The 25,017-nt window shown below is 46.5% G+C and overlaps 1 protein-coding gene across 1 annotated transcript in view; it reads right to left on the bottom strand.

Moving 5' to 3' along the window:
- LOC139758424 (uncharacterized) overlaps positions 1–25,017 on the bottom strand; it is a 226,040-nt gene that overhangs the window by 129,006 nt on the left and 72,017 nt on the right. Inside the window, exon 3 of the mRNA XM_071679813.1 lies at positions 10,757–10,809. Within this exon, the coding sequence (XP_071535914.1) occupies positions 10,757–10,809 (53 nt within the window). The remainder of the gene's footprint in view (positions 1–10,756; positions 10,810–25,017) is intronic.

Raw genomic sequence — 25,017 nt, 5'->3', positions numbered from 1 at the left:
ACATTTCTCTTTTAACGTCTGTTAGCACGACGGTACGACCCTTGAGCAGATGGTACAATCCTTGAACACGACGGTGCGACCCTCGAGCACTATGGTACGACCCTTGAGCACTACGGTGCGACCCTCGAGCACTACGGTACGACCCTTTCCGTAAAAATAACATGACCTTTAACCTAACCCATAAAGGCCAAGTCAAAGTTATGACTGCTAGAGAGGCGTCAGGACTATAATGGTGACAAAACCATTCTACATCTGCAAGTTGTTTATATCATGAATCTATAAAATCTTTGTCAAAATCTCCAAGTCTGTGATCAAGATGGCTTTACTGCACTAACGACACGACCATCCCTATATTGTTGACATATATGAACGTGAAACCTGCCTAGCATGGGCCAATAGGCCTCTTGCAGTGTTCTCACTCATGTTCTTAAATATACACGGAATACAGCAAGCCAGGCCGAAAGCAGAGAGTTTAGTTCTTCCGTTATTTAATCAGAATCGACCATAAACACCTTTCCCGTTAAGTTCCTTAGAGCTATCAAAGGAAAGATAATATATAAAATGAATATGAACTGGAAGGCCTGAAACATACGTTAAAGATATAAGCATAAATACAACCACACAACCACATAAAAACGACGATCCGCCACCTGGATATAAAGCCGTAGTTCCACCAGCTGCCATATAGGTGTCGCCACACACCAATTAGGTATCTCTGCCTGGAAACCATTAAGGAGAAATTTTTACGAAACCTCTTTTCTTTCTTCCCCCCCAACACAACAGATGCCCGACCAGGTGCTGCTGCGGGAATGTGCGGCACAAAGTCTGCGGCAACGTGCGGCAAAGTGTGCGTTAATGTGCGGCAATCTGTTTATTGTCGGCATGGTTGTCGCTTGGCCCAGGAGTCGACCCCACTACTGGGCGAGAATGTTGGCCGTGGTTATGATGATGAGGGGTTGTGGTGATGAATTGTCGCGCTGATGAACCGTTGCGGTGACTCGCGATGAACTGAGGTATTGAGCCGCTATGATGATAGTAAGTCTTGATGATCGGTCGCTGGCTGTCGGCCGGTGTTAACTGGTGATGGCGATAGATACGTTCAAGTCATCCGTAATGAGCCGTGGTGATGATACTGAGTCATGAGTCATGATGATGAGTCGGTAATGAGTCATGGTGGTGCTAGTGACGAGGCATAGGTGATGGGGGCTGCTGCCGTGGTGATAAAGCTATCATTACGTCTTGGTGATGGGTTGGGATGACCTTCGGTTGTGATGAGACGAGGTGGTTGTAACGTATGTTATAGTGGTGAATGTGGGTCCAGGGGGACCGAGGGGGTCTTGTAATACGAAGTTACTGGAGTGTATGACTGGTGTGGGCAGCATCCTGAATGAAAGTAGATGAATGGACGGTGTGGTTTTGGCCAGGGTGTGTGTGTGTGTGTGTGTGTGTGTGTGTGTGTGTGTGTGCGTGTGTGTGTGAGGAAAGACATAATACACATATAAAAGGTTAAGAAGACGAGGCAACACGAGGGTTTTTTCAATCCTCATCCAGTAAAAAAAAAAAAGAGACTAATCACTGCCGAGAGCCGAGAGAGAGAGAGAGAGAGAGAGAGAGAGAGAGAGAGAGAGAGAGAGAGAGAGAGAGAGAGAGAGAGAGAGAGAGGCACCAGAGGCGAGTCCCCCAGGTGTAGCGAAGGTCACTTCAGCGGAAGGGAACAAAGGACAAGTGTTAGGGATGCCTCGTCGCAACCGGTGTACCGGGACCCCACTAGTGGCATCCCGCTGGGCCTCACCCTGGGGTCGCTGGTGTTCCTGATCCGTGTGAATGATTCGTTACGTGTTGATTCCTACCAGGGTTGTGAAAACCTACCTGACTTGAGTGTTGCTGAGAGCCTACCAGACTTGAGGGTTGTGAGAGCCTACCAGACTTGAGGGTTGTGAGAGCCTACCGAACTTGAGGGTTGTGAGAGGCTATCAGACTTGAGGGTTGTGAAAGCCTACCAGACTTGAGTGTTGTTGAGAGCCTAACAGGCTTGTGGGTTGTGAGAGGCTACAAGACTTGAGGGTTGTGAAAGCCTACCAGACTTGAGTGTTGTTGAGAGCCTACCAGACTTGAGGGTTGTGAGAGCCTACCAGACATGAGGGTTGTGAGAACCTACCTGACTTGAGGGTTGTGTGAGCCTACCAGACTTTAGGGTTGTTGGCAGCCTACCAGACTTGAGTGTTGTTGAGAGCCTACCAGACTTGAGGGTTGTGAGAGCCTACCAGACTTGAGGGTTATTGAGAGCCTACCAGACTTGAGGGTTGTGAAAGCCTACCTGACCTGAGGGTTGTTGAGAGCCTACCAGAATTGAGGGTTGTGAAAGCCTACCAGACTTGAGGGTTGTTGAGAGCCTACCAGAATTGAGGGTTGTGAAAGCCTACCTGACCTGAGGGTTGTTGAGAGCCTACGAGACTTGAGGGTTGTTGAGAGACTACCAGACTTGAGGGTTGTGAGAGCCTACCAGACTTGAGGGTTGTTGGCAGCCTACCAGACTTGAGGGTTGTTGAGAGCCTACCAGACTTGAGGGTTGTGAGAATCCACCAGACACCAGGGTTGTTGACAGCCTACAGATAGTAATAAGTGTCTTCAGGATCAGTCATAAGCATGACTCATGGAATTCATACTAACCCAAGCAAAGTGATGACGAGATGGTGTAATAAAATGAGGCCAAGATATCATTATCTTCATTATGGCACGAGACGATAATAACATGAATCATCATCTGAGTAGCAGGAGATGCAGATGTATTTCTTCTGGCAACTCGTCAACAGTGACAGAGCTGCAGGTCTGGGGAACAAGCTGAATGGAAGAGGTGAATGCGATCATAAGGAAATTCACTGTGCTATAGAGCAGATAAGGCAAGCTCTGAGACCGCAGGAAAAGAATGTAACTTCCCCTTGCCCTGTACTGCACAATTAGGCGCGCGCACACAGATTTCTACGAGATAGTGAGCTCAAATTTCTAAGCGAGAGTGAGCTCTGTCTTAAACCAAAGGGGAAGGTTGGGTAGATCGTTTAGATCTTGACTGCCAGAAAGCATTTGACACAACACAACAGGGAGGCTGACTTAAGAAGCTGCAATACCATGTACGAATAAGGTGGAGACTCCTCCATGGATGGATGGGTGGATGATCCTAGTGGAAGGAAACAAAAAACTTGTCAGAGGAGCCTCCATATAAGTGGAGGTCACTAGCGGAGTGCCCCAGGGCTATGTTCTGGGACGGTCTCTCATACTGATCTACGTGAATGTTTGCAGATGATGCTAAAGTCATGAGGGACGTGAAAAGCGCGGATGATTGTATCCCCTTACAAGGAGACCTTAACAGACTCTGAAGTTGGTCTGATGCATGGCTGATGAGATTCAACCCTATTTACAGTACTGAGGACGGGACAAAGTGAAATGAGGCCTTAATAAGATCATTATCCAGCAGGAAATAAGCATAAGGATTCTGTGTGTGAGAAGGACGTCAAAGACGCTATCGTCCCTAACCTACCATCAGAGTCCCACACTAGGAAATAGTTAAGGAGACAAACTGTCGTCTGGCAAATATCAGAATAGCAATCAAGTACATGGAAAGGTATTCAGCAAGCTGTTCAGGCTCTGCCTAAGTCCAAATCTATATTCTTCTCAGGTTTGGTCACCGCACCTGTAAAAGCTCACACCGCAGAAGGTACAGAGGGGCGGCAACTCAGGTCCAGAATTAAAGTTGCAGGGACGGGCTAAAAGCTTTAAATTTGCCCACCTTGGAAGAGAGAAGAGTGAGGGGCGATCTGATCACACTCTGTAGGATTTTTAAAACAAGTTCGGTGATGTGGACGTTGGGTGAAGATTTCTTCGAGAGGTAAGGATAAAGCAACCATGGAACATAACATGAAATTAAACGAAAAACTTGCTAAAAATATATAATAAAGAAGTACTTACGTAATATAATAGTGATGAAGCATAATAGAATAGCCGAGGACATGGTTAATGCAGACGAACATATACACAGATTTAAGAAGTTGGATAACAGAATGTTCAAGATGTGGCTCCCCAAGAGTGCTAATCTCCCTCCTCGCACAGCACAAGTAGGTAATAACAATCAGGCAATTACACACACACACACACACACACACACACACACACACACACACACACACACACACACACACACACACACACTTGGGCACTGTTTCCGGCGTTAGCAAGGAAGCACCAAGAACAGACGTAGAAAGACTGCACCTGCTCACATCCATTCTTTAGCTGTCATGTGTAATGCACTGAAACCACAAATCTCTATCCACATCCAGGCCCCATAGACCTTCCCATGGTTTATCCCGGACGCTTCACATGCCCTGGTTCAGTCCACTTAAGGCACGTTGATCCCAGTATACCACATTGTTTCAATTCACTCTACCCCGCGCATGCCTTTCATCCTCCTGTATGTTCAGGCCCCGATCGCTCAGTCTTTTTCACTCTATCCTTCTACCTCCAATCTGGTCTCCCCTATCACCTTGTTCCCATCACTTCTGAGACATATATGTTTCTTGTCAACCTGGAAATGAAATGATTGAGGTACATGTGGTGCGAGGTGGGAGATCGAGTAAATAATGCTAGGGTAAAAGGGATGTGTGGTAATAAAAAGAGTGTGGCTGAGAGAGCAGAAGAGGGTGTGTTGAAATGGTTTGAACATTTGGAGAGAATGAGTGAGGAAAGTTGACATAGAGGATGTATGTGTCAGAGGTGGAGGGAACAAGAAGTGGGAGACCAAATTGGAGGTGGAAGGCTGGAGTGAAAAAAATTAATAATACATAGGACCTGAACATTCAGGAGGTCGAAAGGTGAACAGTAAACTAGAACGATGTGGTATACAGTGGGCGACGTGCTGTCAATGGACTGAACCAGGGCATGCGAAGCGTCTGGGGTAAACCATGGAAAGGTCTATGGGGCCTGGATGTGGATAGGAGCTGTTGTTTCAGTGTATTACACATGACAGCTAGAGATCGGATGTGAGCGGATATGGCCTTTTTTCTTCTGTTCCTGGCCTGATGGGATTTGACCGGTCTAGACCCAACTGTTCATGGATGTAAGACGAAGGGTATTCGATTATTATTGATTGAAAAATCATTTCCTATTAAGAGCGACCATAGCAGAGCGGTTAGCGTTCCCAGTTACCACGTAGTGTCCTGGTTCGAATCCTTGCTGTTGGAGAGCATTAAGTGAAATATATATAAGGGTAAGTGACGGATCATGGCGTCCTACTCTACCCACAATAATGCATGAGTTTCTGTTCATTTCTGCAATCACAAACACCCTCGTTAAGACCTAATACTCTATTGTTATTAGAATTAATTTGCATAACGCGCGTGAAGAGCTCCTCCCGTAACACACAAGTTGTAAATCACACATCACTCCACCACCTTACAAGGTGAAGCAGCACAGACTACAGAGCTGGTCTGATACTTGGCTGATGATATTCAACTCGAGGAAGCGTCAAGTAATAAGGATGGGACGCTGCGACAGACGCCTTCAAAGACTATCATAACCTGCGGTAAAGATGCTACTGGAGTCTGTTTGTCAAGGGTGTGAGAGATTTCAGAGTCGACATCGTCCCCCACCTGATGCCAGATTCGCATCCTTGAAGAACAACAGTTCAGGAGACCAACTGTCTTGTGGCAGATATTAGATCTGGATAAAAGTTCATGGATAAGGAAATATTCAGCAAACTGTTGGAGTCCCACGTAGGGTTAGTACTAGAATATGCTTCTCAGGTTTGGTCACCGCACGTAAAGAAGCACAAAGAACTAATAGAGAAGGTCCAGAAGAGGGCAACAAAGATGGTACCGAATTAAGAGAGACGAGTTACTGCGAAAGGCAAGACGCTTTAAATTTCCTAACATTTTGAAGAGAGAAGAGTGAGGGGTGACCCCAAACACAACATTTAAGCTCTTAAACCACACTCATGACGTAGTGAGCAGTTCTTCGAAAGATGTAAGGATAGAACAAGAGGAGATAACATAGAATTAAGCAAGGAACTTGTTAAAAGCTATGCGAGGAAGTACTTTTATCATCTAATTGTGGAGGGTGAATGGAATAGATCAAATAATGAATGGTAAATGCGGCAAGTTGACAGAAGTATACAAAAATGTCTGAGAGTAATGAATGTTCGCGAGATGGGGAGCCACCGGTGTAGAATTTGACATACATGGGAGTCGACCTCTCTCCTCACTCGGTGTTAACAAAGCAATACCGATAGCAACAGACCAGTGGGTCCTTTCGAGGCTGTTTGTGAGAGCAGGAAGGATGAGGATCATAGACATTAGTGAGGTAGGAGGAAAGACACTGATGACGGTGAGAAACGTGAACACATTACATGTAACTAAGGCGGCGCAAATTATGTCATTTGTGGACCTGAAACGAAGTGTTTGTCAATTTCAGTCTCAAAAATGTCGCTTTGAACGATGTCGCTTTGAACCGAGCGGCAAAATCATTCCTTAACAAATCCGTTGAAGAAAGACGTCCTCTACCTTCTTCAATGTGAGACATTTGTATCCATTACTGCGAGGGGAAAGCAGGCATAGAAGTGCTCAGATTAAAATCATAAAAGCCTTTGATATAAAATGTTGAATACCTGCCTCAGGTCACCTCTTAACCTTCTCTATTCTAAGCTCAATAAGTTTAACTTATATGCAGTCGGCTCTTAATGGATTTGCTTCTCAGTCCTGTTGGTGACTCGCTGCTGTACTCTCTCCATTGTCTTTTTTTTTCCTTCTTTTAAGTGGGGTTACCATAAGTTATCATCACTATAGTGAAGGTGGGAAGTCTCCAGTCAAATAGTAAGGACTCGATTCTTAGACCTGAACAGGAAAGCCATGAATAAGAATTCTCACATCTTCTCCCTGCTTCTATGCACTGCTCACTTGGCGTCAGGTCATCAGATATCATTGCACCCAAGTCTTTTTCTCCTATAGCTTTTGTAGTATAATAACAGCTGATGCATGAGACTGCATTATATAGATATGGAGACGTGTGATGTCTGGCGTAAGCTTGGGTGTGTAGTACACAAGGGTAAGACATGGTCTATGTACAAATTTAAGAGGCGGGGCAACACAAGTGTGAAAATCTGTACCAGTAACACACACACACACACACACACACACACACACACACACACACTGCTGGTGGTGGCGGGTGGGGGTGGGGCGAGAGTGGCTTGTCTACTGTTTACAAGGCGTTAGGGACATGGTGGTGGCGGCGTGTTTGACCCGCTACCCTCCCCTCCCACACCGTGATCCCCCACTCCCCGCTTCTCACCCCCCATCCCCCCATCCGCCCCTGGACAGTCATGCAACTGGTAACACTCCCCCAGCAGGAGGGTGGAGGCGGGCGTGTCACCCCCGTAGAGATGGGTGGCGCGGACGGACGGCCGGTCCGACATAACGCCCTCAACTCTCCCTTGCTGACGACACCTGCAGTACTGAGGCCATGCTACACAAACACTAGCCCAGAGGAGCTCGAGATTCTGACGTGCAATTCGAGATCCACCAGTAATGATAAGAGACAAGGGGCATATGTGACCAGCTCCCTGGGTGTGTTGTGTTAATTCCTGTGAGATGCGCGTTTGTCAGAGCTCCGGCGACGTCTAGAGGCTGTATATTCTTTTATCAACTGATGGTCGGGCGATGCTCGCGGGTCTGACTATACAATATCGTGTTGGCGATAATCAGTGCCTCGCTCTTACCTGAAATCGTCGAGCCAATGCGTTACTATATTTTCAGGGATGGCAGGTCGAGCCTTCTTTCATTAAAACGTCTTATTAATACCTGAACAAAAGCATCATAAGCAATCATTGTACTACCTCTCCTTCGCTGTGCCTTCCGACGATGCTGTATGCCACTCACTCAGTCTCCTTTTCCTCCTCTATCCCTCACTAGGGATGACCCTAGCATTCTCTCACACCACGAAGCACTTCTCTCAATTCTACGTCCCTCCCTATGATCTATTTCCCTACACCCATCCTCCGGAGGTCTTCCTTTGGCCACAAACAAGGCGTATGGACCAGGCGGCATCCAACCTTGTGTTTGGATGAATTGTGTTTCTGGACTTGCGCCCCTGCTTGATCGTCTATTACACTTGTCTTTCCAAACACGAAACTTTTTTCTATCCTCAGACCCGTATACTGGCACAGCTTCTCTCAAAAAAAAAGTGGTCGTTCTAACCCGACCAACTATCGTCCTGTTGCTCTGACTTCTACTGTTTTATAAAGTCTTGGAATCTCTCTCCTCGACCCTCACTACCTAAACCCCATAAACACCTGGAATAACCCTTGAATTACGATGTCAGGCGAAGCCTATGAAATTTTCTAAAATATGAACATGGCCTCAAATTCATCAAGTTTTACAATATACATTTTGATAGCCGGAAACTCTGCTCACAAGCGATATCTGGCAGGATATCCAGCCATGTATGTCAGTAATTGGACGGCAACAACACAGCATCTTCTCTCTGACCATTAGTACAGCTTTCGTAAGGCAAGATCAACCGGTGAGTATCCTTCTCTAGTTTCCTAACTTTGGAGAGTCCTTCAGCAGCTGTCCTTGATATACTGAAAGTTTCTAACATGGTGTGGCATCAAGTTCTAGTACCCAAACTTCTCCATTTAGACTTTCCCCAACATTCGGACCCTTATATCGCGTTTTCTCTGACCGGTTTATCTTAGTATTCATTGATGTCTCATCATCGTCATCCCTTAGGGTTCTCTCTTGTCTTTCGGGTTCTTTCTTCTTCTGATAACGTCATACATTCCTACGTTGTCCACTCCGCCGTCTATTGCTCCATCTACCGTCTAGTCTTGTCACTAACCCTTACGTAAACTCAGATCTGAAAACGATTTTCGTGTAGGTGCTCTGCATGCATCAAAATCTATGTGTCTTTCCACAGGACATATGGAGGGGACACGCAGGACAACAGGGAATAATTTAGACAACATGACAAGTCCTTCATGCAACAACCAGCGAAGTCAACCAGGATATAATGCACTAAACTTATTCTTCACTAATAACGTAGAACTAATCTGTGACGTCACCATCATCAAGGGACCAAAGCAGCTAAATATCATATCACTAAAGGACCACATCTAGATACCACATCAGCTAGATATTACATCACCTAGATACCACATCAACAAGGGACCACATCAGCTAGATACCACATCAACAAGAGACCACATTAGCTAGATACAACATCAACAAGGGACCACATCAGCTAGATACCACATCAACAAGAGACCACATCAGCTAGATACCACATCAACAAGAGACCACATCAGCTAGATACCACATCAACGAGAGACCACATCAGCTAGATACCACATCAACAAGGGACCACATCAGCTAGATACCACATCAACAAGAGACCACATTAGCTAGATACCACATCAACAAGAGACCACATCAGCTAGATACCACATCAACAAGGGACCACATCAGCTAGATACCACATCAACAAGAGACCACATCAGCTAGATACCACATCAACAAGGGACCACATCAGCTAGATACCACATCAACAAGGGACCACATCAGCTAGATACCACATCAACAAGAGACCACATCAGCTAGATACCACATCAACAAGGGACCACATCAGCTAGATACCACATCAACAAGGGACCACATCAGCTAGATACCACATCAACAAGAGACCACATCAGCTAGATACCACATCAACAAGAGACCACATCAGCTAGATACCACATCAACAAGAGACCACATCAGCTAGATACCACATCAACAAGGGACCACATCAGCTAGATACCACATCAACAAGAGACCACATCAGCTAGATACCACATCAACAAGGGACCACATCAGCTAGATACCACATCAACAAGAGACCACATCAGCTAGATACCACATCAACAAGGGACCACATCAGCTAGATACCACATCAACAAGGGACCACATCAGCTAGATACCACATCAACAAGGGACCACATCAGCTAGATACCACATCAACAAGAGACCACATCAGCTAGATACCACATCAACAAGGGACCACATCAGCTAGATACCACATCAACAAGAGACCACATCAGCAGCTAGATGATAGATGAGCCACACAGCAGATCAGGAACGTTCCACATCAGTAAGGGAAAGCAAGGGATCACAACAACAATGGACCACAGCAACCAGACATCCTCTCGCTGGACAACAGTAAAACCTACCATCACTGAATCAAAATTTCAAGGAACTACGAGTAGGCCAAGTAATGGCTGCCCCCCACCCTGGAAGAGGTCGCCCAAGGACCTAACCGAACGCTGGTCCAGTGCAGGGGCCTCGGAGAGCAATATGGTGGACATGACAAAAGAGAGATGACGTAAAGTATCAAGCTTTTCAGTCAGTGGCGTGTCGGTGGTGCCAAGTGTAGCGAGGTAACTCGAGCCTCAGATGCAGTAAACAAACCATTAGGTCCTCAGACCTGAATTTAAGGTCATGAGCGCACCCTGGCAGTCATCTGAGCTACCCAGGTCTTGAACAAACATACTACAGTAGCAGCAGGAGTCATGGAAAGCTATCACTTGTTCCTCACAGGACGTGTAATGCTACTCTCGTGACACAGGTCCACGAAGCCGGAGACCCACGCATGCAACAGCAGCAGCAGCAGGAGTGATGTCCAGGAACACCATCCAGCCAGATTCACCTTCCAGAAACACCAACAAGCCGGGTTCACTCACCTTCCAGGAACACGATCCAACGACGACTCTTCTGGGAGCGACGGAAGTAAAACCTGGAAAAGAAGAAATACTAATATTAGAAAGACTTACAAAGATATACAGACATCGAAGACCCAAACCCAAGTGAGGTGGTCTGGCTTTAACACTACTGGAACAGATGCCATTCCCCTGGAACAAATGCTGTCCCCCTGGAACAGATGCCATTCCCCTAGAACAAATGCTGTCCCCCTGGAACAGATACCATCCCCTGGAACAGATGCTGTCCTCCTGGAACAGATGCCGTCCCCCTTGGACCAGATGCTCTCCCCTTAGAAGCAGCGGAAGATAAGGGTAGCGACGCAAAGACCCACTCCCCTCCCTCCTCCCCCAAACAACACGCCACACGAGACACAAGTATAACTAACATGTCTGAGGGAAATCTGTACAGGACGGTCAGATGGTAGAATGAACGTGAATATGTCACCAGACATGCATCCCTTCAGTTTATAGTCTTCATTTTACATGTCTATCCCGTACACCTGGCACTCAGGACGGGTCTATCCCGTCCACCTGGCACTCAGAACGGGTCTATCCCGTCCACCTGGCATTTAGGACGGGTCTATCCCGTCCACCTGGCACTTAGGACGGGTCTATCCCGTCCACCTGGCACTTAGGACGAGTCTATCCCGTCCACCTGGCACCAGCGGCAGGTGGTAGGTCAGGCGTAGCACTCAATGACATACGACCGCATTGAGCGCTGGCTAAATGGTTTGCCCGCTGCTGTGTAAGGGTTGCTTCGCAGTCAGTGTGGCTGACTGGGCCGCCTGGCCCCACCCCGTCGCATTCAATCGGCAATGAGAGCGGGAGAGGAGACGTGGGCACCTGGCCTGACACAACGGCCCGCAGCACAACTCGTGGCCCTGAGTACACTCTGCCCTCGCCAGGGAGTAACAAATGGTCATGAGAGTGGGAATCCGGGAACCCTACAGTCCAGGTCTATATACAAAGTCGTTTCAGAGTCACAGGACGCTAACAGTCGGTTGGTTCTGCTCTCAATATGGCAGCAGATCAGCAGTGATATCTGTGTACTGTGAAGCTTCTCTTCTCCCAGTTCTCTGATAATCTTTCTAAGTCTCTTCAACTTGCATATCGTACTTGGAGTGGATGGCTATCGCTTATGATGATATCAAGATTTATACAGCAAGACAGACATTCTCTCACGATGAGTCCAAACCAACTCGCTGGATGTGTCCAGGTGTGAGCCACCGACGTTGTGATGTGCTGAGGAGCATCAGACTAAGCCTTCATCTCCCACTCTGACCAACTGGCGTCTTGATGAAGTGGAGCAAAACTTCTCAAACGTAATCGTTTCCTGGTACTGGACGATGAACAGAGGGAGGAACTTGAGATCAGGCTGGCTTTGAGGACCTCCGTCGTCCGTGGCCAGATGGAGGAACTCTGCGCCAGGAACCCTTCCTCCTGGACACGATATTGTTTAACGAGAGACCTGGGTATACAGCATACCTGATGCGGAAGAGGACGCCAGAGATGATGCCTGCGGAAATACACTTTTGACTTACGACGTACGTGTCAACGGCAGACATTTGAATGTCAGGAGTTCATCTCAGGACCGACGCTGGAAACGGCCTCAGTCATGGGTGCAGGGAACGTCCTCAGTTAGAGGTGCAGGGAACGACCTCATTCAGAGGTGCAGGGAGCGCCCTCAATCATGGGTGCAGGGAACGCCCTCACTCAGGGGCGCAGGGAACGACCTCAGTCAGGGGTGCAGGGAACGCCCTCAGTCAGGGGTGCAGGGAAAGCCCTCTGTCAGGGGTGCAGGGAAAGCCCTCAGTCAGGGGTGCAGGGAAAGCCCTCAGTCAGGGGTGCAGGGAACGACCTCAGTCAGGGGCGCAGGGAACGACCTCAGTCAGGGGTGCAGGGAACGCCCTCTGTCAGGGGTGCAGGGAAAGCCCTCAGTCAGGGGTGCAGGGAAAGCCCTCAGTCAGGGGTGCAGGGAAAGCCCTCAGTCAGGGGTGTAGTACTGAGGTCGTAAACTTATGGCAACGTCTCCACACACAGTCTGGCATTCAAGATTGACGGCCCACACCTGAGTGATACAGCTGGTGCCTACTGTGGTAGACCCAGTGTCGTGCCTACTGTGGTAGACCCAGTGTCGTGCCTACCGTGGTAGACCCAGTGTCGTACCTACTGTGGTAGACCCAGTGTCGTGCCTACTGTGGTAGACCCAGTGTCGTGCCTACTGTGGTAGACCTAGTGTCGTGCCTACTGTGGTAGACCCAGTGTCGTGCCTACTGTGGTAGACCCAGTGTCGTGCCTACCGTGGTAGACCCAGTGTCGTACCTACTGTGGTAGACCCAGTGTCGTGCCTACTGTGGTAGACCCAGTGTCGTGCCTACCGTGGTAGACCCAGTGTCGTGCCTACTGTGGTAGACCCTGTGTCGTGCCTACTGTGGTAGACCCAGTGTCGTGCCTACTGTGGTAGACCCAGTGTCATGCCTACTGTGGTAGACCCAGTGTCGTGCCTACCGTGGTAGACCCAGTGTCGTGCCTACTGTGGTAGACCCAGTGTCGTGCCTACTGTGGTAGACCCAGTGTCGTGCCTACTGTGGTAGACCCAGTGTCGTGCCTACTGTGGTAGACCCAGTGTCGTGCCTACTGTGGTAGACCCAGTGTCGTGCCTACCGTGGTAGACCCAGTGTCGTGCCTACTGTGGTAGACCCAGTGTCGTGCCTACTGTGGTAGACCCAGTGTCGTGCCTACTGTGGTAGACCTAGTGTCGTGCCTACCGTGGTAGACCCAGTGTCGTGCCTACTGTGGTAGACCCAGTGTCGTACCTACTGTGGTAGACCCAGTGTCGTGCCTACCGTGGTAGACCCAGTGTCGTGCCTACTGTGGTAGACCCAGTGTCGTGCCCACTGTGGTAGACCCAGTGTCGTGCCTACTGTGGTAGACCCAGTGTCGTGCCTACTGTGGTAGACCCAGTGTCGTGCCTACTGTGGTAGACCTAGTGTCGTGCCTACTGTGGTAGACCTAGTGTCGTGCGTCTTGGACAAGATGTGCACCGTCTGTAGGGCACCTCCATGAGTGGCTCCCACGACACCGTCTCCTCGCAACAATCCTCAGTTATCTACTCGAAATATTTCGTGTAAATGCGTGAAGTATACGACACACTAACTTTCAGAGTCAGCTAGATAAGTGCACTAGAAAAAAAATATACTACTATCTCTGAATCTTAAAATTTAAAATTGGGATTTTCGAAATGCATTTGAAATTCCAGGATCCATATTGTCTATGTGAGACGAACGAAGCAAAATTGTAGTTAGTCTTAACATAAATTTAGAATATTTCTTAATCTGGTACTAAAAACAAAATGTTGTCGCTGATATGTTATCAACCAAGCGGACTAAAAGTTATTCAGCTTAGAAAAAAGAAAAGAGGCGATAAGTGATTTATAATACAGGTGTTCAAAGTCATGGAGAGCTTTGATAATCTCGATCCAAGCAGATAATTAAGGCTAGATTTGTCTGCTTTCACTCGTAGTAACAGATACAAACTCTTGGACAAACGTTTTATTTCAAATAAGGCAAAGTACTTTCTCTCTAAACGAAGACAATTTACATATACAATGATCAACCTTTGAGAGCAACCTCACAGACGAGATTAAGAACAAAACTGATGAGTTCAATACTTCGCCTCAAACCCACAATAGACGATCAGTCCCTCCGCAGAAATTGACATATATTCATCTTACAGTCATGTACGTATTTTCTAAGACTCAGACATGGAGCTCCGCGTTGCTTTCCTCAGCACTAATTTACTGGTCCCGTGGTGGCGCAAGACGGCTCCTCCCCGTCCCCTTGTCCTGGCTGCCTTCCTGACGCCGGCCCTCAGAGGTCATGCTGCTCGGGCACTGGACGGGCTCCTCTGACCTGTCCACACATTTGGCATCACACTGTGTCTCCGGCTGGTCACTCCCTGTCCGGATGAAGACGTGAACACTGAGGCGGTGCTCCTCCGCGGAGTGATATGTGCTCAAGTTACCGTTTTCTTTTTTCTGTTCTACTCCTACCTTAAACACAGGTGAATTATGTCCCCTCAAGGCTTTAATGGTCATATGGATGGCTCTGGGACACACATTTTACAGTTACTCATCACGTGACTCACATTCCTAAGTTAATACATTTCAAAATTACAATGAAAACTGAAAATTTTTTATCTTTTTTTCCAGTGGCCAAACATTGTTGCGGGTCATTCAATTTCATTGCAGGAGGCTGTCCTCCTCTGGTCTGACACTGCCACTGTCCACGGCGACTCGTTGCCATGTTTCACGAGGGAGGCAGACACCCTCATGGGGCCAGATGGTCTTGCTGAGACCAACACTTGAAACGTCCACCTCAGGCAAGTTCCATCGACGGGGATGTACTCAGCGTTACTGGGACCATCAACACTCCTGTAGTCTGCCCCGCATCTCTAAGGCGCCCTTGGCTACCCTCCTCCATCTCTAAGGCGCCCTTGGCTACCCTCCTCCATCTCTAAGGCGCCCTTGGCTACCCTCCTCCATCTCTAAGGCGCCCTTGGCTACCCTCCTCCATCTCTAAGGCGCCCTTGGCTACCCTCCTCCATCTCTAAGGCGCCCTTGGCTACCCTCCTCCATCTCTAAGGCGCCCTTGGCTAACCTCCTCCATCTCTAAGGCGCCCTTAGCTACCCTCCTCCATCTCTAAGGCGCCCTTGACTACCCTCCTCCATCTCTAAGGCGCCCTTGGCTACCCTCCTCCATCTCTAAGGCGCCCTTGGCTACCCTCCTCCATCTCTAAGGCGCCCTTGGCTACCCTCCTCCATCTCTAAGGCGCCCTTGGCTACCCTCCTCCATCCCTAAGACGCCCTTGGCTACCCTCCTCTATTTCTCTGGCGCCCTTGGCTACCCTCCTCTATTTCTCTGGCGCCCTTGGCTACCCTCCTCCCACTTCTGAGGGTCCTAAATCTTAAGATGACGCCCATGGCCACCGGGAGCCTAGAGAGTGTATGGTCTCTGATGGTGGGGGCCCGCGAGGTGGTGTACGGACTCTGGTGGGGATGGGGTGGGTGGTATATCCTGTGTCTCAATGTCCTGTATGTCAGTGTGCATACATATGTATATACACTATATGATTTCCCGTCTTGTACGGGGCGGTACTGGAGTTTTAAACTCCTTAGGAACCGCATCTCTCGAGCCTTCTTTACCATCATACAGCTCCGCACACTCCTGTTTGCTGCCAGGATCAGGATTCATCACCTCAACACTCACCGTGTTCAGTCATCCAACACCCAGCTGCTGCTGACACAGTGCCTCCCGCCGTCCTCTCTCACAAGTCTCTTGATCAAGCCTCTGACTGTGTCTCCCGGTAGCTCTATTGCTGTCTCCCGCTGTCTACGTCAGCCAACTTTTTAAAAATTGTGATCTGGTCACACCTTACTCTTCTCTCCTCCATGGAGGGCAACTCAATGGTCTCCAGCCTCTCTCCAGCTCCGTTCCATGAAACCAGATCCTTTTGTTGTTGTTGCTGCTGCTGCACTCTCTTGGACCCTCTCAATTAGATTTCTGTGCTCCTCTAAGTGTGGTCACCAGACTTGAAAGCTACATCCGGGGAGGATAAACAGCCGGGCTGACTGTGGACCAACGGTCGCAGTCATTCATGTACTTATAAAACAGTTCTCTTAACGTGAGGTTTGGCAGGTTTGGCACAATGTCCTGCTAGATAGTAATCGTCCTGAGGTCTTCGTTCACAGCATCCCATCTTCATTACCTCATGTGACCTGGCTGCATTTAATCAAACTTTATCAGACTAAATTTGGAGTTTGTTTAGGTCCCCTTGTAAGAGGAAGCAATTCTCACCACTCTTCACTTCCCCCATGACCACTGCATCATCCGCAAACACGTTCAGGTAAGAGGTCGGTCTTTCTGGCAGGTACATTTCCGTAAATCAAAAAAAGAGGAAGACCAACACTGGCTTCTGAGGCACGCTACTCCTGTCCTCCGCCTATTTCGGGAGTGTGTGTGTGTTATGTGTACGTGAGTGTATGTGTGATGTGTGTGTGTGTGTGTGTGTGTGTGTGTGTGTGTGTGTGTGTGTGTGGGTGTGTGTGTGTGTGTGTGTTACCCATATGTACGGGGAGGCTTTAAGCTCTTATCCTTATATATCTATCCAACGGTTTTCTCAATATTCCAGCGGCAGTCGTGTGAACCTTCTCTTGGCTCAGCCTGTTCCACTGGTCCACAACTCCGATCCTGAAGGAATGTTTCCTCACGTTCCTCCGCCCACTTCCCTTACCCGTCGTGTTGTTACTACGGAATCTCTTCCAACTTCAGAGACCTGGTCTGTGTTGACGTTCATCACGGTCTCCTTGGCATCCATACGAGTGGTTATCATGTTTCTCCTTATCTTCGTTACTTTCCTGTAACACATTCAACTCAGGTCTAGTAACATTCTCACTGCATCCCCGTTAAACCCTTTCCAGCAGTTGGATGTGGCTCTTCAAGTCAGAACAGACTGTTACGTCATAATCCAGACATCTCGCTAGCGGATCATACACTTGAAGGCGATGAAAAGAGACCACAGTATAATTGGTTGATTCTTATGGCTTTAGGCCTATCGACCAACAGGGTCAATATGGCCATCACCATCAGCTTATAACCACCAAACGTAAGAAAAAAAAATTAAGAGCGCTGGTTTTCAAGCGAATTTTACGACCATACATTTTACGATCCTTCTCTCAATGACGTTCTGGAGACAAGATGTCAACTCTTTGATCGCTTAACAGTTCGACTCTTGGAACTCACGTATTCCGGCATGATAGACAGCCTCTTTCATTCATTTCATTTCCCATCTTCCTGGATCAAAATTTCATTAACCATTTTGAGTGACTACTGATGTTTTTTGTATATGTCTCATTCTAGCATTTTACAATCCGGTTATCGTGCGTCTCTGTATTGTCTGCGGCATAATCAAACAACATATCTAGTCATGACTACTTTGTTTACAATATTAATCGTACACGTAGGTCAGAATCGTAGAGGTCTCAGCAGTGAACCCTGAGGGACACCATTCGTCAACCCCGACTAATATGAGATCTCATGTGTTCTCTTTTCTCTCCCAGTCAGTTGGATGTCAGGCTATTTACGCAGCCCTCCTCCAACGCCAGCTTGGAGCTATTTATGCAGCCCTCCAACGCCACCTTGGAGATCTCGCCGTGTGTTGGGGTGGAGGGGAGGAGATTCCTGGAGCTCTGAGTGAAGACCGACAACGAGGAAAGTAAGAAGTCATTCATCTTAGTTCCAAGAGATGGAGATCAATGTGATCTCATTGCGGTGTTGCAATGTCCGAGACTCGGCGTTGTACGATGTGTAACTAATTACAGGTCTTCACAGTCATGTTATCTCAATTTATCTGATTTTTTTTTTCTCCAGGCAGACCGAACTGGCTAGCTCACACTGGCGTCCTCCTTTCGCCCTCTCGGTCACCCACAATTGACGATGAACCCACAGACATCATAAATCACCTGCTAGCCATATATATATATATATATATATATATATATATATATATATATATATATATATATATATATATATATATATATATATATATTTTTTTTTTTTTTTTTTGCTTTGCTTTGTCGCTGTCTCCCGCGTTTGCGAGGTAGCGCAAGGAAACAGACGAAAGAAATGGCCCAACCCACCCCCATACACATGTATATACATACACGTCCACACACGCAAATATACACACCTACACAGCTTTCCATGGTTTACCCCAGACGCTTCACATGCCCCGATTTCAATCCACTGACAGCACGTCAACCCCGGTATACCACATCGATCCAATTCACTCTATTCCTTGCCCTCCTTTCACCCTCCCGCATGTTCAGGCCCCGATCACACAAAATCTTTTTCACTCCATCTCTCCACCTCCAATTTGGTCTCCCACTTCTCCTCGTTCCCTCCACCTCCGACACATATATCCTCTTGGTCAATCTTTCCTCACTCATTCTCATTGGTAAAGTGTGTGGAAGAAGAAAGTTAAGAGTAAATGTGAATAAGAGCAAGGTTATTAGGTACAGTAGGGTTGAGGGTCAAGTCAATTCGGAGGTGAGTTTGAATAGAGAAAAACTGGAGGAAGTGAAGTGTTTTAGATATCTGGGAGTGGATCTGGCAGCGGATGGAACCATGGAAGCGGAAGTGGATCATAGGGTGGGGGAGGGGGCGAAAATTCTGGAGGCCTTGAAGAATGTGTGGAAGTCGAGAACATTATCTCGGAAAGCAAAAATGGGTATGTTTGAAGGAATAGTGGTTCCAACAATGTTGTATGGTTGCGAGGCGTGGGCTATGGATAGAGTTGTGCGCAGGAGGATGGATGTGCTGGAAATGAGATGTTTGAGGACAATGTGTGGTGTGAGGTGGTTTGATCGAGTGAGTAACGTAAGGGTAAGAGAGATGTGTGGAAATAAAAAGAGCGTGGTTGAGAGAGCAGAAGAGGGTGTTTTGAAGTGGTTTGGGCACATGGAGAGAATGAGTGAGGAAAGATTGACCAAGAGGATATATGTGTCGGAGGTGGAGGGAACGAGGAGAAGAGGGAGACCAAATTGGAGGTGGAAAGATGGAGTGAAAAAGATTTTGTGTGATCGGGGCCTGAACATGCAGGAGGGTGAAAGGAGGGCAAGGAATAGAGTGAATTGGAGCGATGTGGTATACCGGGGTTGACGTGCTGTCAGTGGATTGAATCAAGGCATGTGAAGCGTCTGGGGTAAACCATGGAAAGCTGTGTAGGTATGTATATTTGCGTGTGTGGACGTATGTATATACATGTGTATGTGGGGGGGGTTGGGCCATTTCTTTCGTCTGTTTCCTTGCGCTACCTCGCAAACGCGGGAGACAGCGACAAAGTATAATAAAATATATAAATATATATATATATATATATATATATATATATATATATATATATATGGGGAGGTGATAACAAGTAGTGGTGATGTGAGAAGGAGATGGAGTGAGTATTTTGAAGTTTTGTTGAATGTGTTTGATGATAGAGTGGCAGATATAGGGTGTTTTGGTCGAGGTGGTGTGCAAAGTGAGAGGGTTAGGGAAAATGATTTGGTAAACAGAGAAGAGGTAGTAAAAGCTTTGCGGAAGATGAAGGCCGGCAAGGCAGCAGGTTTGGATGGTATTGCAGTGGAATTTATTAAAAAAGGGGGTGACTGTATTGTTGACTGGTTGGTAAGGTTATTTAATGTATGTATGACTCACGGTGAGGTGCCTGAGGATTGGCGGAATGCGTGCATAGTGCCATTGTACAAAGGCAAAGGGGATAAGAGTGAGTGCTCAAATTACAGAGGTATAAGTTTGTTGTGTATTCCTGGTAAATTATATGGGAGGGTATTGATTGAGAGGGTGAAGGCATGTACAGAGCATCAGATTGGGGAAGAGCAGTGTGGTTTCAGAAGTGGTAGAGGATGTGTGGATCAGGTGTTTGCTTTGAAGAATGTATGTGAGAAATACTTAGAAAAGCAAATGGATTTGTATGTAGCATTTATGGATCTGGAGAAGGCATATGATAGAGTTGATAGAGATGCTCTGTGGAAGGTATTAAGAATATATGGTGTGGGAGGCAAGTTGTTAGAAGCAGTGAAAAGTTTTTATCGAGGATGTAAGGCATGTGTACGTGTAGGAAGAGAGGAAAGTGATTGGTTCTCAGTGAATGTAGGTTTGCGGCAAGGGTGTGTGATGTCTCCATGGTTGTTTAATTTGTTTATGGATGGGGTTGTTAGGGAGGTGAATGCAAGAGTTTTGGAAAGAGGGGCAAGTATGAAGTCTGTTGGGGATGAGAGAGCTTGGGAAGTGAGTCAGTTGTTGTTCGCTGATGATACAGCGCTGGTGGCTGATTCATGTGAGAAACTGCAGAAGCTGGTGACTGAGTTTGGTAAAGTGTGTGAAAGAAGAAATTTAAGAGTAAATGTGAATAAGAGCAAGGTTATTAGGTACAGTAGGGTTGAGGGTCAAGTCAATTGGGAGGTAAGTTTGAATGGAGAAAAACTGGAGGAAGTAAAGTGTTTTAGATATCTGGGAGTGGATCTGGCAGCGGATGGAACCATGGAAGCGGAAGTGGATCATAGGGTGGGGGAGTTGGCGAAAATTCTGGGAGGCTTGAAGAATGTGTGGAAGTCGAGAACATTATCTCGGAAAGCAAAAATGGGTATGTTTGAAGAAATAGTGGTTCCAGCAATGTTGTATGGTTGCGAGGCGTGGGCTATGGATAGAGTTGTGCGCAGGAGGATGGATGTGCTGGAAATGAGATGTTTGAGGACAATGTGTGGTGTGAGGTGGTTTGATCGAGTAAGTAACGTAAGGGTAAGAGAGATGTGTGGAAATAAAAAGAGCGTGGTTGAGAGAGCAGAAGAGGGTGTTTTGAAATGGTTTGGGCACATGGAGAGAATGAGTGAGGAAAGATTGATCAAGAGGATATATGTGTCGGAGGTGGAGGGAACGAGGAGAAGTGGGAGACCAAATTGGAGGTGGAAAGATGGAGTGAAAAAGATTTTGTGTGATCGGGGCCTGAACATGCAGGAGGGTGAAAGGCGGGCAAGGAATAGAGTGAATTGGATCGATGTGGTATACCGGGGTTGACGTGCTGTCAGTGGATTGAATCAGGGCATGTGAAGCGTCTGGGGTAAACCATGGAAAGCTGTGTAGGTATGTATATTTGCGTGTGTGGACGTATGTATATACATGTGTATGGGGGTGGGTTGGGCCATTTCTATCGTCTGTTTCCTTGCGCTACCTCGCAAACGCGGGAGACAGCGACAAAGCAAAAAAAAGAAAAAAAAAAAAATATATATATATATATATATATATATATATATATATATATATATATTTTTTTTTTTTTTTTTTCTTTCATACTACTCGCCATTTCCCGCGTTAGCAGGGTAGCGTTAAGAACAGAGGACTGGGCCTTTAAGGGAAAAGCTTCACCTGGCCCCCTTCTCTGTTCCTTCTTTTGGAAAATTAAAAGAAAAAAAAAAGGGAGGATTTCCAGTCACCCGCTCCCTCCCCTTTTAGTCGCCTTCTACGACACGCAGGGAATACATGGGAAGTATTCTTTCTCCCCTATCCCCAGGGATAATATATATATATATATATATATATATATATATATATATATATATATATATATATATATATATATATATATATATACTGAGTTATATTTCCCATCATATATCAGACGATATATTGTAATGTATTGAAATGTCCCTCAAGGCCGTCACGGTCAAGCTACAGCCACCACCCGAAAAAATCTTCAACATCTGCATGCGCTGTGGGGAATCTACGACCACACACACCATCATGAATGGCGTTGCTCACCCACAGATGCACCATCTGCTCTAGTGCATTTCCACAGATGTTGATAACGAAAAGAATCAGATGCTAAATGCTAGGTGTTATGGTCGCTGATATAATGACCCTGGAGGTTGACAGGCATGAAGCCTAATAGATGGTGGTGTTGGTGAGGATGGTTTCGAGTGATCGATGCTCTGAACAACAGGTTTGGCTCGGTAGTGGTCCCAGCAGGCAAGCCTCCTGGTTAACGGTCAGATAAGTTAGGTTACGATAAGATTTTATATCTAGTAAAACCCCACATTATCCCACATGCCTCAGGGCCTTCCCCACGGTTATAACACAACACTTCAGAAATATACGAAGCTATGAAATTATATTACTCTTCTATTAGGCTATGTGACTTCCACGTTTTCTGATGCTTCGACTAGGCTATGTGTCGTCCACGTTTTCTGATTCATTTTACAGACGTTTCAATGGTAATTTCGTCTTCAATTAACTCTATGCGACTTCAATGTTCTAAGCTAGGCTATGTAACTTCCACGTGTTTTGAGTTCATTTTAGACTCATTTCGTCAACAAAATCTACTTGTATTTAGCCAATTTCAGTTAGAAAATGTATAGACAAGACGACACTAGCTTCCCTGAACTCTACTGTACCATCTTATATAACATCGAACATACGACCCGACCTTCTCTACTGGAGCTTGGCGCCTCCCCTCCTGAGCCTCGGTAAATATATAACCCTCTGTACATATATAGCCATGTGTGCATAAATAACCCTGTGTAGATATATTATCCTCCGAACATATATATAGCCCCATGGCAAAATATACGCGTAGGCATTACCATATGTTTATGGGCTACGCTTCTTCAGCGATGGTCACCATGATACAGTTGCGTCTCAGGAAATCTGATCGTCTTATGTTCCTTGGCATGGAATGTATAAAGTGAATCTTTAAATGAAATGAACAAAGTAACTAATGTAATCTGTTGAGGAATGACGGTACGACCCTTGAGCACTAAGGCACGACCCATGCACACGAGCCGTGAGGGTCAGGCTAAAGGCCACGCCTTCTTACCCCAAGGGTCGTACCTTCGTGGTCAAGGGTCGTATCTTCGTGCCTAAGGGTCGTACCGTCGTGCTCATGGGTAAAAAAAAAAAAAACTGCCCTGCATGTCTTACATACACTCATCCCTTGTTCTTGACATACACGAGAGAGCGAAAGAATCCCAGTTACATACGTGAATACGGCACTTTCTCAAGATCCATAAATGCCACATACAGAGTCCTGTTTCTCCCAAGTATTTCTCGCATACAGCCTTCAAAGCAAACTCCTAATTCACATAGACTATACCACTCCTGAAACCACACTTCCTCCCCAATCCGAGGCTCTGTGTATTCAAGGCCTCTCTAAATCTCCACTCACCCGTACTGTTTACGAAAGAAACTCAACAAAATTAAACTTCTGTAAATAGAACATAAATCTTTCCCCCCTAAACACTAAACAGGTATCCCGTAATTCCCCGGCAACAGAGCCATAGATACACTGAAGATCCTGACCAATCAACAACACAATCACTCTCTTTGTAAATAACAGCCGCACTTCATCTTTCGCAAGGCTTTCACCAAATCTTCTCTTTTCACCAAACCACTTGCCATTACTCTCACTTCACACACCTCAACGCCCAAAACATCCCACGTCTAGGGTGGGAGGTGTGGGATGTTTTGGATGTGGAAGTGTGTGAAGTGTGATTCGTGGCAAGTGGTTTGTTGAACAGAAAAAAAAGATGGTTAAGGCCTTGCTTACGATGAAGTGCTCCAAAAGTACCTGGAGTGGTTAGGATTGCGGTTGGTTCTCAAGGAATGGGGTAATTATGTTGTTGATTGTTTCGTGAGGATTCTCATTGTTTGTACGGCTCACGGTGAGGTGCCTGAGGATTGGCATAGTGCCTATATAGCGGCACAGGGAGAAAAAGTAAATGTTCAAATTGCACAGAAGAATGGAGAAGTAATGTTGTTAGTGAAAGAGAAAAGGGAGGTTTTTGGGCGGTACTTAAGGAAAGGGGATATCTTTAAGAGAAAGAGGCAAGAGGTCAAGAGGAAGGTGTAGGTGTTGCAAAGAGGTTAAATGAGAGTTGGGGAGAGAAAGTATCAGTAAACTTTAGGGAGAACTGGATGTTTTGGAAGGAGTTCAATAGCGTGCAAAATAACGTAAACAAATGGGGTCATTGGCGAAGGGAGAAATGTGAAAGAGTCAATAGGTAGAGGAAGTGAGGAGATAAGGTAAGGATTTTAAAAGACTGCTGAATATGTTTAATGATAGGGTGGCTGATGTAGGATGTTTGGGTCGTGGTGGTACGCAAAGTGAGTCACAGAGATGGTTTAGTGAAGAGAGAAATGGTGGTGAAAGCCTTACGTTAGATAAAATGTGGCAAGGCGGGTGGAGTGGATGGTACTGCAGATGAATTTCTCAAGAAAAGGGATGACTGTGATGATGATTGGTTAGTGAGGATTTTCAATGTATGTATGGATCATGGAAAGGTGCCTGAGGATTAGCGGAATGTATGTACAGTGATACTGTAAGAAGGCAAAAGGGGTTAAAGATGAATACTCACACTACAGAGGTATATGTTTGTTAAGTGTGACTTGTAAGTTGTATGGGAAGTTAGGGAGGGTAGTGACTGAGAAAGTGAAGTAATGTACAGAGCATCAGCTTCGGAGGAGCAGTGTGGTTTCAGAAGTGGTAAAGGATTTGTGTATCAGGTAATTCTTTTAAAGTGTTTGTGAGAAATACTTAAAGAAACAGATGGATGTGTATGTGACATTTGACAGAGATGCCCTGTGGAAGGTCTTCAGAACATACGGTGTAGGAAGAAAACTGCT

This window comes from Panulirus ornatus, chromosome 30 (genome assembly GCF_036320965.1).
Source record: "Panulirus ornatus isolate Po-2019 chromosome 30, ASM3632096v1, whole genome shotgun sequence".
NCBI classification, from domain to species: Eukaryota; Metazoa; Arthropoda; class Malacostraca; order Decapoda; family Palinuridae; genus Panulirus; species Panulirus ornatus.
Note: the sequence above shows the minus strand (reverse complement) of the source record. Positions and strands in the feature narration are given on the sequence as shown.